The sequence below is a fragment of the Euleptes europaea genome, chromosome 13 (assembly GCF_029931775.1).
Source record: "Euleptes europaea isolate rEulEur1 chromosome 13, rEulEur1.hap1, whole genome shotgun sequence".
NCBI classification, from domain to species: Eukaryota; Metazoa; Chordata; class Lepidosauria; order Squamata; family Sphaerodactylidae; genus Euleptes; species Euleptes europaea.
In genome coordinates, this window is record NC_079324.1 from 45,170,656 (window position 1) to 45,184,856 (window position 14,201).

General features: G+C 46.9%; 1 protein-coding gene across 1 annotated transcript; it reads left to right on the forward strand.

Moving 5' to 3' along the window:
- The first annotated feature begins 739 nt into the window (after window positions 1-739).
- Window positions 740-8,483, forward strand: LOC130486369 (lipid transferase CIDEC-like). Its single transcript, XM_056859632.1, has 5 exons — window positions 740-820; window positions 2,358-2,502; window positions 4,036-4,185; window positions 5,867-6,054; window positions 8,303-8,483. Exons 1-5 carry the CDS (start codon window positions 768-770, stop codon window positions 8,478-8,480), a joined length of 714 nt encoding a protein of 237 aa, XP_056715610.1. The 5' UTR covers window positions 740-767; the 3' UTR covers window positions 8,481-8,483.
- Window positions 8,484-14,201: the final 5,718 nt, after the last annotated feature.

Here is a 14,201-nt window from a genome sequence, read left to right on the forward strand (position 1 = left end):
GCCTGTTGGCAACCCCCAGTCGCAACCAGTTTAAAAGAAACCAAAGAGGACCATTCCAAAATTTATCTCTACCCAAACTTACTTTTAACGCCCAACTATCTATGGGGTTGTGATTGGCTATTAGGAAATGATAGGCCGGGTTTGCCCAGCATATAAATTGAACCAGGCACACAGGTGAGGCTAGGCAGAGTGGGCCCAGAGTGGTAAGTATGGAGAGCTGTTGATTGGGGAAAGGGAAGGCTTTTGTTACAGTGACTCTGGTATCTGGTTGAAGTGAAGGGTGTACTAAGGAGATAGGTTCTGAGAGTAACAAATGGGTTTTGGTGGATAGACTCTAGTTTTGAATTGTTCAAGAAAGCATAAGTGTTAGGATAGGGGGCTAATGACTTAAATGCTGAGCCTGCAAGTTCATTGCAGCTAATTCCCTTGATTCTTACAACCCTCTAAAAGTATCTTGAACCATACTGCCTCCCTATAGTATAGTGTAGTGGGTAGGAGTGAACTTACCGATCAATTGTAATAGCAGGAGATCTTCTGCCACCACCTTGAGGTTGGCAACCCTCCCTAACCTCCAGGTATTTCCCAACCTGGAGCTGTAAGCTCAGAAAAACAGGCTCTGAATCCAAGCATCTTTTCAGTGTGCTAGAACAATCTGATGCCCAAATATGAGAGCTCCGCTGTCCTAAAACACCCTGTGGGGAGGAAACTAAAGTGCCTTCTACTCTCCTATCTGCCCCTTGCCTAGGTTGGATTGATTGCTTGCAAAAATGGATTATGCCATGAAATCTCTGGGCTTTCTCTCCCCGCGATCTTTGTCCAGGTGAGTTCTTACATTCCTTTGTTCTAATGTGTCGATTCCAGGAATTCAAGGAAGAGGTTTGTTCCTAGTTGGAAATACTGGGGCTTGTGGTACATGGCTCCTGCTACTTCAACAAAGGTAAATGCTGCCCTGCTTAGTCGCTAAAGATGCTGCTTGAGCAGTAATGTCAGTTTGGCACGGGCATCACAAACCTCTTGCTGGGGTTGTGGCTAAGATGAAGGAGGAAAGATGGCCTTAATTAAATGTGGTTGTCCAAAGGCTCCTTCAAGTCTCTGCAACTGGCTGGCAAGAATCAGTTTTGGGGGTTGTTTCTGCTTCAAAGGCTAGACCTGTGTTCTAGCTCAAGGTTGAAATGTGCAGAGTGGTCCCATAAAAATGACTAGTCTCCAGTATTTTCCCTCACCCCAACATCACAAGAGAACTGGCAGCTATTACATGGTTCTTGAAACTTCTTGCGGCTAGGAAAAGTAAGGGGTGTCCAATGGTATCTTTGCCAGAGAATGAAGGAAAGACATCCTGTAAGAAAAGCTCCAGTTACTGAAGGCCATAGTTGAAGATGACACTGTTAGCATAGGGGGTAGGAAGAATCCCTGTTCCCCACCCCTCACTGCCTGCAGCGTGTGGCAAATCTTGTCAATCAGCTATTCTATGGTGTGTGCATGTGGGTTGGTAGGAAGGATTGAGGCTTTGGGGATGTTGGCTAATTCCATGACCATTCTAGTTAATTTGTAAGTTCAGCTTTCTTTCATGATTTTCCTACACGGGATGAAACTGCAGTTGGGGATGGGATGGGGGAAGGGTGACCATTGTGTGTGTGTTAAGTGCCGTCAAGTCGCTTCTGACTCATGGTGACCCTATGAATCAATGTCCTATCCTTAACAGCCTTGCTCAGATCTTCCAAACTGAAGGCTGTGGCTTCCTTTATAGAGTCGATCCATCTCTTTCTGGGTCTTCCTCTTTTCCTGCTGCCTTCGACTTTTCCTAGCATGATTGTCTTTTCCAGTGACTCCTGTCTTCTCGTGATGTGACCAAAGTACGATAGCCTCAGTTTAGTCATTTTAGCTTCTAGAGTCAGTTCAAGCTTGATTTGATCTATAACCCACTGATTTGTTTTTTTGGCAGTCCACGGTATCCGTAACACTCTCCTCCAACACCACATTTCAAAGGAATCTACTTTCTTCCTATCAGCTTTCTCCATTGTCCAGCTTTCACACCCATACATAGTAATAGGGAATACGATGGCATGAATTATCTTAATCTTGGTGGCCAGTGACACATATGAATAGGGTGACCATATGAATAGCAATATTAACCAAATCTCATTAAAACAATTGCCCATTCTTGCAGGAAGCTTGTCAAACAACAGGTTGGAAGGAAAATAGACTTGATGACATGTATGAAAAAAAATTGGACAAATATAAGCATTTAACCCTACGGGCTGTTGTTTCTGCTCTGCAAGAAGGAAGTTCTCTTTGAGGAAGTTGGTTAGGGCAGAAAAGAGCAAGTGGAAATAATGTCTCTGCTGTTGGTGCCTCAGGCGTGTGTCTGCTGGTTCCCTCTCCGTGACACCAAAGCGATGGACCATGCTGCCTCCTCATGCCCGGCCTTATCGAGTGAGCAACTGGGACCGCACCTTACGCAAGGGGATCATGGCAGAGAGCTTAAGGGATCTGCTTGAGAAGGTGAGTGTGGAGAGCCCAGCTTCTGAGGTATTATGCTTCTTGGCTATGTATTGACATTGCATTTGTTTGCTTTCTGGTTCTTGCTGAGACTCACTGAATTACAAAATGGGAGCCAGTGTGGCGTAGTGGTTAGAGGGTTGGCCTAGCTTCTGGGAGACCCCGATTTGAATCTGCACTCTGCCAGGGAAGCTTGCTGGGTGACCGTGGGCCAGTGACATAGTCTCAGCCTTATGTACCTAAAGGGATTGTTGTGAGGGTAAAATGGAGCAGGGGAGAACATTGTAAGGCAAGGAATAAATAAAGTACAATGAAAGTAGGAAAAGCAGAAACAATGCAATAAAGAAACCATTGCAATAAAGAATAATGCAATAAAGAACATTACAAAAAAATTAGGGAACAAAGTACAAACAGGATAATGCATACAATAAACAGTGCAATAAACTACAATGTTTAAATTGTGTTTATACTGATTTTTACAGTGTGATTCGCAGTGGGTGGGGGTGGATGACCATTAAGCCCTTTAAACTGGCAGTGTAGCTTTATCCCGTAGTCCTCTTGCTACAGGTAACCTGGACCTGACATATATGGGGGAATGGGGTTAGAGCAGCACAGCCAGGTGAAGGCAATCTTTTGAAGATATGTCAGACTTAGTGCCTGGGGAGGCCTGGGCTTTGGGCTGTTGAGAGGCAGTCTGGTGCATCCACCAAGCACGGGGCAAGAGCTCCTGAGGAAAGTTCTCTTCTGGAGCTATGGCTGGCAAGCATAGAACTGAGCTTCAGGGAAGCACAAGCTGAAGAAGCAGAAATGATGCTACTCTCAGGTAGTTTCTGGCTACCCTTGGTTGAAAGGAGACTGGCTATGGGTAGCGTGCACATGAGCCACCTGGAGTCTCAATGCTGCTTCAGACACTGATCAGTGTTGGTGCTGAGCTGGATGTCCTGGTATTCTTATGCATGTGGTAGTTTATTAGGGTTGCCAGGTCCCTCTTTGCCACTGGCGGGAGGTTTCTGGGGCAGAGCCTTAGGAGGGCAGGGTTTGGGGAGGAGAGGGACTCTAATGCCATAGAGTCCAATTGCCAAAGTGGCCATTTTCTCCAGGTGATCTGATCTCTGTCGGCTGGAGATCAGTTGTAAGAGCAGGAGATCTCCAGCTACTACGTGGAGGTTGGCAACCCTTTGGCATATCTGTGTGTAGAATGCTGTTCATAAATTCTGTCAACAAGTCTGGAATTGATATTGAATAGGGTTGCCAGCTTCAGGTTGGGAAATACCTGGAAATTTGGGGGGCAGAGCCTGGGGAAGGCAGGGTTTGGGGAGGGGAGGGACTTCAATGCCATAGAGTCCAATTGCCAAAGCGGCCATTTTCTCCAGGTGAACTGATCTCTATCTGCTGGAGATCAATTGTAATTGCAGGAGATCTCCAGCCATCACCTGGAAGTTGGCAACCCTAATGGCAAACCTATTTGGTTACCTTTCCGAATAGCTGGCCATACTGCCTAGTCAACCCTTGCCTACTGTGCCCATGTTCTTGCAGGTACATCTTGCATTGCCAGTGGTGGGGACCATCACCCTTGTCCTGGATGAGGATGGTACCATTGTTGATACAGAGGAGTACTTCCAAACACTGCAGGAAAGCACAGTATTCCTGGTGCTGACCAAAGGGCAGTCCTGGTATCCAGCGAAGGTGAGCAATGGCACAGGCCAGTGTTTTAGTGGGCATTGCTGCTTCTATTAAATTCGGAAGCGTTCAGCCAGGAAAGGCTTCTGCATCCAATAGAGCCTGCATCTCAACAGAAAAGTTTATGACTACCAATATTCCTGACCTCCTCCAGTAAGGAATAGCTGTCCTTTCTCATGGACTTAACAGCCCTTGGAAGGCTTATGAAGAATGATGGCATTCTCCTTGCAACTAGGAGGAAGAGGAAAACTAGTTTAGTGCATGAAATGTCTGAGAATCTGCCCAGAAAGGAACGCTCCTCCCAAGCTTCTGGGATCAGTGCAGGCACAACATGCTGGCAAGCTTATTTCCTGGGAGGGAGAAGAGCAGCAGAGGATCAGGCATTGAAAAACTACAAACTTTAACGAAACAACTTGAGCATCTCCATACATCCCAGTTCTGCAGCACGGTGGCAGAAGGAAGCAATACAAGCTAGAAATGTGGAGCTGAATGGAGCACTCAGAGCTTGCATGCCAGGCTTGCAAAGAGAACTGGAGCAGAGTCTCAATAAGCTGCTATCGACCAACAAATTGCTGTGTTTAATTTGATGGTGTCACACTTGGTGTTTCTTAGGTAGTCAGGCTTTGGTACCTTCAGGCACTGGAGGAAACATCAGATTACAGAGCTATTGTACGTAAAAGCACTGTATAAATGAAAGGTGGGTGTTGCAGGTTGATCCCACGATGCTGTCTTTAAATCTTTCCGAACAACCATAAAACATCACAGTACATGCCCTTAATTCTTGGCCCAACTAAAGCTCTAGTTTGCCGATTAAACTTGCAGCTGTGCTCTTAAGGTATGTACAGGACATAAGTTCATGCAGTGGCTCCTTTAGGTACTGCTGTGCCAGCAATCAGAGCCTCTTGAGCGCTGAGTCATAAATCTGTCATTGATGCGCTACAGACCATGGTAAAGCTGTCACTATCTGCCCACTCACATGCGTGGTGTAGTGGTTAAAAGTGGTGGACACTAATTTGGAGAACTGGGTTTGATTCCCCACTCCTACACATGAAGCCTGCTGGGCGACCCTGGGCTAGTCACAGTTCTCTCAGGACTCTCTCAGCTCCATCTACCTTGCAAGGTGCCTTTTGTGGGGAGAGGAAGGGAAGGCGATTGTAAGCTGCTTTGAGACTTCTTAAAGATAGAGAAAAGCAGGGTATAAAAACCAACTCTTCTTCTTTTTCTTCTAGTGAGTTTCCATGGCAGAGTGGGGATTTGAACCTGGTTTCTCACATCCTAGTCCAGCACTCTAACCACTACTTTGCTGGCTCTCTTGGCAGCTTCCTAGCCAGTCCAGTTCACTCTGCAGCAACAAATCCCCCTCTGTGCCTGCAGACAACACTGTCCTTTGGGTAACTTTTGAGACTGGCTATGTATGTAAGAGGTAGGCTGAGAGTCAGTGTGGTGTAGAGGTTAAGAGTGGTGGACTCTAATCTGGTGAACCGGGTTGGTTTCCCCACTCCTCCACATGAAGCCTGTTGGGTGACCTTGGGCTAGTCACAGTTCTCTCTGAACTCTCTCAGCCCCACCTACCTCACAAGGTGTCTGTTGTGGGGAAGGGAAGGAGATTATAAACCGGTTTGATTCTCCTTGAAAGGTAGAGAAAACCGGCATATAAAAACCAACTCTTCTTCTTCTGTCTGTACAGGCGGCAGGCTACCAGCTGGCTCTGTCCCACAAACCTCACCACAGGCATGATGTGGCCTGCGTGACCTTCAACCTCTACAAGACCAACCCAGAGGACTTCATTGGCTGCCTGAACTTCAAAGCAACGCTGTACGGTGCTTATAGCATCTCCTATGACATGCACTGCTATGGGGCCAGGAGGCTCATGAAGTAAGTGACAAACCAGCCATCTGATGCTAGCTTGAGAGGATGGAGACCATTGGAGGGCAGAGAGGTGAAGAATGCCTAGGTTTACTGTTTGCTTATTGGGTGGGACCATCTCGGCTATTCTTGCGCCTATGCTTCTCCAATAGGTATGCCATACCTGGCCACTTGCCAGTGTTGTCCCATATTAACCAACAAATTGCTGGGCTTAATTTGATAGTGTCACACTTGCATTTCTTAGGTCATGAGGCTTTGGTACCTTCAGGCACTGGAGGACATGGGACTGGGGCACAGGCAGCTCTTAAGCAAGGTTGGGGCATGGAGGGATGGATGGGGTCTAGATTGTGGGCACCAGTTCTAGGCCTCTGTGTCTTCTGGATGGACTGCTAAATAGAGTGACCTGAATTTCTACTGACCTAGAGTTTGCATAGATTGCTTCTGCACAGGCATCAAGAACACATTTGTGCTCTAGAGAAGGGTTAAATATTGCCCGACCCTTGGAGGCTCATAAAGTGGCCCCCACTGAAGTGCGGCATCGGTCTTTCTAGCAGCACAAGTTGCTCTATAGTATGAAAGAATGTAATGACCTTGTTTTGGTTGTGAGTTGCCTTGAGCAAGTTGGAGAGACAGCAAACAAACTTCCTAAATAAATCCAAGGAAGACCCAGTACTGTGTTCCAGCTGTAGTTTGCAAGATGCCAGTGGGCATAAGGTGACAGCTCTTCTCTAGCACTGGGTATTCTGAAGTATAGTTCTTCCATTCATGGAGGTCCCACTTTGGCTATGAAGGCTAATGTATGAAGGATAGAGGTTGCTTCAAATGGCAATTTAGATAGCAACAGCTAAGCTAAAATGCTGGGTTTTTTTTCTTTATCCCTAACATATCAATGTGTCCCTAACATATCAACTGACCCTAGAAGCTAAACAACTAAACTGAGGCTATCGTATTTTGGTCACATTATGAGTTGACAAGAGTCACTGGAAAACACAGTCATGCTAGGAAAAGTTGAGGGCAGCAGGAAAAGAGGAAGACCCAACAAGAGATGGATTGACTCAATAAAGGAAGCCACAGCCTTCAATTTGCAAGATCTGAGCAAGGCTGTCAAAGATAGGACAAAAAGGGCAAGAGTCCAGTAGCACCTTAAAGACTAACAAAAATATTTTCTGGTAGGGTATGAGCTTTCGTGAGCCACAGCTCACGAAAGCTTATACCCTACCAGAAAATATTTTTGTTAGTCTTTAAGGTGCTACTGGACTCTTGCCCTTTTTGACTACTGCAAACAGACTAACACGGCTACCCACTGTGATTTATCTTAAAGATAGGACATTAATTCATAGGGTCACCATGAGTCGGAAGCGACTTGACGGCACTTAACATGCACAACGTATCAATTTATCTCAAGCAGGTGACTCTGAACTGAAGCGCTAGGGATGCCAGCCTCCAGGTGGGACCTGGGGATCCCCTGCACTTACAGCTTATCTCCAGACTACAGAGTTCAGTTCTCTTGGAGAAAATGGATTCTTTGGAGGGTAGACTCTATGGCATTGTACCCCACTGAGGACCCTGTTTTTCCCAGGCTCCATCCCCAAATCTCCAGGCGTTTCCCAATCTGGATCTGGCAACTCTACCTCCCTCTTCCCATGCCAGTGGTCGAGGGGGAGGGACCTGCCAACCCTTTCTTGCACCAAGATAGATTACCATGGGTAGTTGTGTTAGTCTGTCCGAAGCAGCAGAAAAGAGCAAGAGTCCAGTAGCACCTTAAAGACTTAACAAAATTTCTGGTAAGGTATGAGCTTTTGTGCGTCACAGATATCTGAAGAAGTGAGCTGTGACTCACAAAAGCTTATACCCTACCAGTAGGGTTTCCAGGTCCCCCCTCTCCTCTGGCAGGAGGTTTTTTGGGGTAGAGGTAGGGAAAGATTGCGTGGGCGTGCGGCCGCGGTCACATCACTTCCGGTTTACAACCAGAAGTGCCGCATCGCAATGCGATGCAATGCTTCCGGTTGTAATCCGGAAGTGATGTGGTGCGGTGGGCAGGCGCACATACGTTGCCCGCCGACCCTCAGCTGGTCAACGGGCAGCCAGGTGGATTGGCGCGGGTTTGCTCACCACCACCTAGCACTTGGCAACCCTACCTACCAGAGATGTTGTTAGCACCAGGATGGGGGGGGGGGTCTTCAGACCCTCTACTAAATTAAGAATGGTGCCAGCTTACTTCATTGACCCTGATGCTCTGCTGTTCCGTTCCTCCCAGGGAAGCCCTGCGTTGGACACTCATTACCATGCAAGCGACAGGTCACGTCCTCATTGGCAGTTCCTGCTACGTGCAGCAGCTGCTGGATGCCACGGAGGAAGAAAAGAGAGGGGGTGAAGGTTCCCCCTTGGCTCTGCGCAAATTCTGCCCACTTCCTGCCCGGAAGATGCTGCAGTGAGGGCACCGCGATCTGGACTCCTATGCAGATGACGCAGGGTGACTTTTTCCTGTTTCCTCCTCCTATGCTCCAAAGAGCTCCATGGGGTAGGTCTTGTAGCGTGTGCTGTCCCGAAGCCCACTGGGGGAACACAAGCCCTTGCACATCTCTTCCCCCACGTGTTCAAAACTTCCCCAGTGTTACCTTTTAATCTGGTCACTCTGCATATGTTACACAGCACTTTGGGGGGGGGGCGTATATGTGCAGGGGTACTAAAGATTGCAAGAGGAGCTGGTCTACACTTTCTGGAAGAGGCTGAAGTTAAGAGGCTGGGCCTTGAGCACCTTCACTTGCCCAGCTCAGCTGCACAGGGTGGAATCCTTCAGCCCGGATCATGGAACTGCACATCTTGCAAGAAGCAGCCACTATGGGTTGGCCTAGGTCACATAGTTGTATTACTGTCCTAGCTTGGTTTGTTTTATTGTTGCCTGCTGGTGGTCGATCTTTTTTCATTGTGTGCAGAAAATAAGTATGTAACTGTATTAAAGTTTGTTTAGTTTTCTTATGGCCTGTATTGGCTGCCTTGGTTTACTCTTCAGCTGCCTTCTTGGTGGGCGTGGGCGGTCAGCTCCTCCTCAGCATGGGGCCTGGGGCAGCTGCCCCTTTGCCCACTGGCTAAGATCGGTCCTGACTGCAGGGTCTGTTTTGCACCAGGCAACTGAAGCAGCTTCTTCTGACCATTAGGGCATATAAGGAAGACAAACTTTAACTATTAGCTGAGCCTGAAAGGCTGGAGAAGAAAGGAATGCTTTCACATGGTAGTTTTCGTGCTATAGCAGAAACATATATGGGGTAACTGTGCTCTACTTAGGGTTGCCAGGTCCCTCTTTGCCACCGGCAGGAGGTTTTTGGGGCAGAGCCTGAGGAGGGCAAGAGTTGGGGAAGGGAGGGACTTAATGCCATAGCATCCAATTGCCAAAGCAGCCATTTTCTCTAGGTGAACTGATCTCTAACTGCTGGAGATCAGTTGTAATAACAGGAGATCTCCAGCTACTACCTGGAGATTGGCAACCCTATCTCTAGTAGAAACATACACGGTGTAACTGTATGTCCCAGTTAGGGCTGCCAACCTCAGGTTGACACCTGAAGATCTCCTGCTATTACAATTGGTCTCCAGATGACCAAGATCAGTTCCCCTGGAGAAAATGGCTGCCTTGGAGGGTTGACTTTATAGCTTTATATCCTGCTGAGATCCCTCCCCAAACCCTGCCCTCCTCAGGCTCCACCCCCCAAATCTCCCGGTATTTTTCAACCTGGAGCTGGCAACCCTACTCCCAGTTAAGAAGGCAGGATTAAACTATGCTCAAAATGCTGCCTTAACACCCCCCACCCAGGAAATTGATACAGCATGGACCTCCTAGCCAAATGATTAGGGTTGCAAACCTCCAAGAACTAGCTGGAGAGGGACCTGGCAACCCTAATGATGATGGAAAAGAACACTGTGTCTGATGTGTTCTTTGCTTTATGAGTGAGCATTGCTTAGTCCTACCCTGCTTAGAGTAACCCTTGTCGAGCTTCTCTTTCATGGCAGGGAAATGTAAACTTACCAAACTGAGCCATACATTACAAATTGGTAGGGTTGCCAGGTCCCTCTTCACCACCGGCAGGAGGTTTTGGGGGCGGAGCCTTAGGAGGGCAGGGTTTGGGGAGGAGAGGGACTTCAATGCCATAGAGCCCAATTGCCAAAGCGGCCATTTCCTCCAGGTGGACTGATCTCTGTCGGCTGGAGATCAGTTGTAATAGCAGGAGATCTCCAGCTAATACCTGGAGGTTGGCAACCCTACAAATTGGGGAACTAGGCGAAAGGCTCGAGTCAATATCCATTCCTTTGGATTCAGCCATGTGGGTGCCAAGAACAGGAGTTAACGGACTTGAGATGGTGAGGGCCCTTCAGGATCAAAAAGAAATCAAAATCCTGAAATTGCAGGAGCAATTTAGACTCCGCTCTATTGATGTGTCTACATTCTGTTGTTTTCCACTACACTCAGGGTTCTGAGTCACATTCAGAAATGCGGCCGGTGTTGCTTTTCCCGCCAGACAAGTGCGGAACCAGGGGGGTAATTCACCTCTTTCATTGCTATGAGGTGGGCAGGTGTCAGGGGCACACATGGAGGGAGGAGTCCTTTTTTTAAAAAAAGAGTGAAAGGCTAGTGAAATGTCACAAGTAAGAGGGAAGGAAAAGTCCCCTGTTTCTTCTCCCTTCTTTTCCATTTGTCTGTTTCCCACTTAGAAATATTATCTGGCAATAGAGTTACAAAGAGCTGGGACTGGATCTTCCCAGCATTTGTGAACGATAACTAGCAATGGAGGCAGACTGGAAAACAGAGGTGGTTTAACCGTTTCCCTTGTATATTTTTTGCCAACTGAATGCCTCTTAAGTATTGATGGGGAAAAAGGACTGGTGGTCTCATCTTGAAATAAATGTTGTTAGTCTTTAAGATGCCAATAAACTTTGTTTTATTTTGCTATAGGCGACTAGCAGGGCTACCCCTTTGCAATCTCTCTTAGCCCAGCTTTTCCCCATTCTAGGATTGTAGGAGGGATTTCACAGAAGAAAGAGTTAAAGCCAAGCTATGCCCACTTTCCTGACTGGAGTCTTTAACACCCACTGGGAAGGTGTGTTCACTGATCTCCTAGCATTATCTCCCTTTCCCCCATAAGTTCTGCAGGATCATTCCCAACAATCACTTAGTCCAGTGGATAGCCAGATGCTGCAGGAAAGCCTACAAGGGCCCAGAGGATAAAGCTATCCCTCTTATTGCCTGGTGTTCAGAGATACACTGCCCCTGAAGATGGAAGTTTGATTGATGCATCACATCTAATGCCACATCTTCTGTACTTCACATGCTGCATTGGGTGAAATAGTTCCTGTTGTTGGTCTTAATTTCATAGAGGAAGGAGGATGACTAATATTATGGGAGAAAATCCTCTCATCTATATATTATATGTGCAATCTTTTTATATTAGAAAAAGCTAACATTTTAAATCTTTCTTCACTGGCTCTGACCTAGAAAAGCCTTTGGGATGGTGCAGCCAGGATGTTACACAAAATCCCAACGATAGCTGCACCCCAGAGCATCAGTGTGGTGCAGGCCTGACGCTTATGACTTTGGGCCAGCCAGACCAACATAACTTACAGGTAGGAAAAACACAGCATGTTAACACATTGTGTGATGTTGTAAGTTTTATTCTTAATCCTTTCCCTAGTGAGTCCCAGCACTGCGCTGCTATACTCCCCCACTCCAGGCACAAATGGCAGCCCTTAGTTTATGCAAAAGGAAAGGTATAGGCTAAGCCTGCACTGTACCCCTACTGTTGCCAGTCACAGAAAACTAAGCCTGCACCACTCGACATAACCATTACAGCCTGAATTCACATTCTTGGCTATATTGAAACACGAGTGAATGTCAGGATAGCTCAGTGAACAGTGCTAGGGCTTTAATATTCAGAGCGTGAGTGCCCTGTAATGGTTCCAGCATCAGACTATTCTCTGGGAGACCCTGGTTTGAAACCCCACACTGACAAGGAGGCTTGCTGGGTAACCACTCTTTGCTCCGTTGGGGAGACTTAAATGTACTGATGGGGTAGATGTAAGTTTTCCCAAATAGCAACTCCCCAGAACTATTTCAAGTCAGGAAAACAGCATGGGGCAGTGGAAGGTTTAACACACACACACATCCCAGTCCAAATCAGGACCCTGCAGGCCTGGGAATTGACTTGCAAGTGAAAATCCTGGTCCTACCTGGCTTTAAAAAAAATTGTTTTGTCCTACTTGGCTTGACAGGAACCAAGGGCAGACCCATGTACAGTGTAACTTGTAGTTAGGCTTCAAGGGAGTTGTATGGAAGAAGTTATGCCAGCCATTGTGCAGATAAGTCTTCTACCAGCCAGTTTTCTTGGGTGCTTCAGAAGCAGCCCCAAGTTTCTTTAAATGAGTTAGTCTGAACAAGTGTTGTGCAAACACTTTGTGCGCTTCCCTAGCTAATTTTGCAATCTTTGAACAGCAGGCTACAGGAGTGTGTACACACACACACACTTTATGGTTGAACTGAAGTACAACCACATTTACTGCAAGATTAAAAAACAGACTGAGAGGTGTGGGGTCCTCCAGTGTGATCCGAATGTACATGAGACAGCCCTTTTGCTCAAAGTAAGCAGCACTGGGGCAATTGTGTACTTACATAATTGAAGATCTTGATGTAATTCCCATTGAGGTTTTCCTGCAGTTTGGGTGCTGAACTTCAGTTGTCCATCCCTCCCCACCCCCAGGTTGCTCAAGACACGGCTGTCCATCTACCATCTTTCTATAGTTTCCTTGTTTCTCAAGACTTTCTCAAATCACCTTTGATCCTCCATGCTTGCTCAAGTGGACAGAGAGGAAGCCACAGGGGGGAAAAAAATAACAAGGCAGAAACAGCACTGTGGACTGACTGTAGAGAGTTCTAGGAAGGGAAACTTTCTGGACATCTATGTGTTCCACCAATGAAGGCAGATAGGATACAAATACCAGTGTTCGGGTGATCTCCTGAGTCCCCGAGCACAGCTTGCTTTAGTGATCAGTGCAGGCCAGTCTGTCGCAGAGAAAGTATACCCAACAGGCCTAAGACAGCAGAAGTGTGTAATATAGCAGTGGTGGGGTGGAAGAGAGTTCCGAAGGCAGTGATCTTTGATCTAGAAAGAAGGGAGTGTTAAACAAGGCTGCCCCAGGTATCAGCAATGCACCCGTGGAATACTGCAAGACATGACTAATGTAATTACATCTAACCAGTAGGAAGACTGAGACCAGGCAGCTTAACTGGGAGTCCACTTGTAGATGAAAGGTAGAAGTAGTATTACCTCTGAAAACAGAGTTGCCAGGTTCTCCCTGGCCACCAGTAGGGGATGGCCAGATCCAGGTTGGGAAAGTCCGGGAGATTTGGGAATGGAGTCTGGTAAGGACAGGGACCTCAATAGTGTACAATGCCATAGCATTCCAATACCATAGCTTCCAAAGCATCCATTTTCTCCAGGGGAACTGATCTCTGTAGTCTGGAAATGAGCCATAATTCCAGGGGATGCCGAGGTCCCACCTGAAGGCTGGCATCCCTACTCCCCTCCCTACCAATGCAGTGTAAAAAAAAACAACCCCTGCTGCTGACACAAGCGAATTCTTGACTTCGGAGCATCTAGCAATTTTGCCACAATCAACTTTGTGGTCAATGGATCAGTTTTCATAGACCAGCATTAAACTGATGCTTTTTTTAACGTGGGCTTAGCAGTGAAGGAAGGGGGAGTCATGGTTTAAGAAATAGTCTTTAATATTATATATTCACAGTACAATACTCATTAAAGCGGGACACCGTGTGGGTGATGATACATCCAGAACAGAGAGCTTTTCTTTTTAAAAAAATGTATAGGCAGATCTCTGAAGCTCTTCTTCACTGCTTTCACCAAGTAGTAAGCAGAGCTTCTTGGTACACTGAAATAGCACATTTCCACAGCACAATACACCTGAATAACCAGATGCCTGCAGAAAAAAGTTCTTGACACCCTGTGTTGTGTTCCCAGCAACTTCTCTACCAGCTCTATTTATGGCCAGGTGGAGTATAAGAGTGCCAAAGCTTCTATTCCACCTTACTCCATAGCAGGTGCTGGTGTATCAGCTACCAAATGCTGACAGCTGTCAAAACAGTCTAAATGACA

Coding starts and splice junctions, on each gene's coding strand:
- LOC130486369 (XM_056859632.1), top strand. CDS start 768: ATGGATTATGCCATGAAATCTCTGGGCTTTCTCTCCCCGCGATCTTTG. Junction 2,503..4,035: donor TAAGGGATCTGCTTGAGAAG/GTGAGTGTGGAG, acceptor ATGTTCTTGCAG/GTACATCTTGCATTGCCAGT. Junction 4,186..5,866: donor AGTCCTGGTATCCAGCGAAG/GTGAGCAATGGC, acceptor CTGTCTGTACAG/GCGGCAGGCTACCAGCTGGC.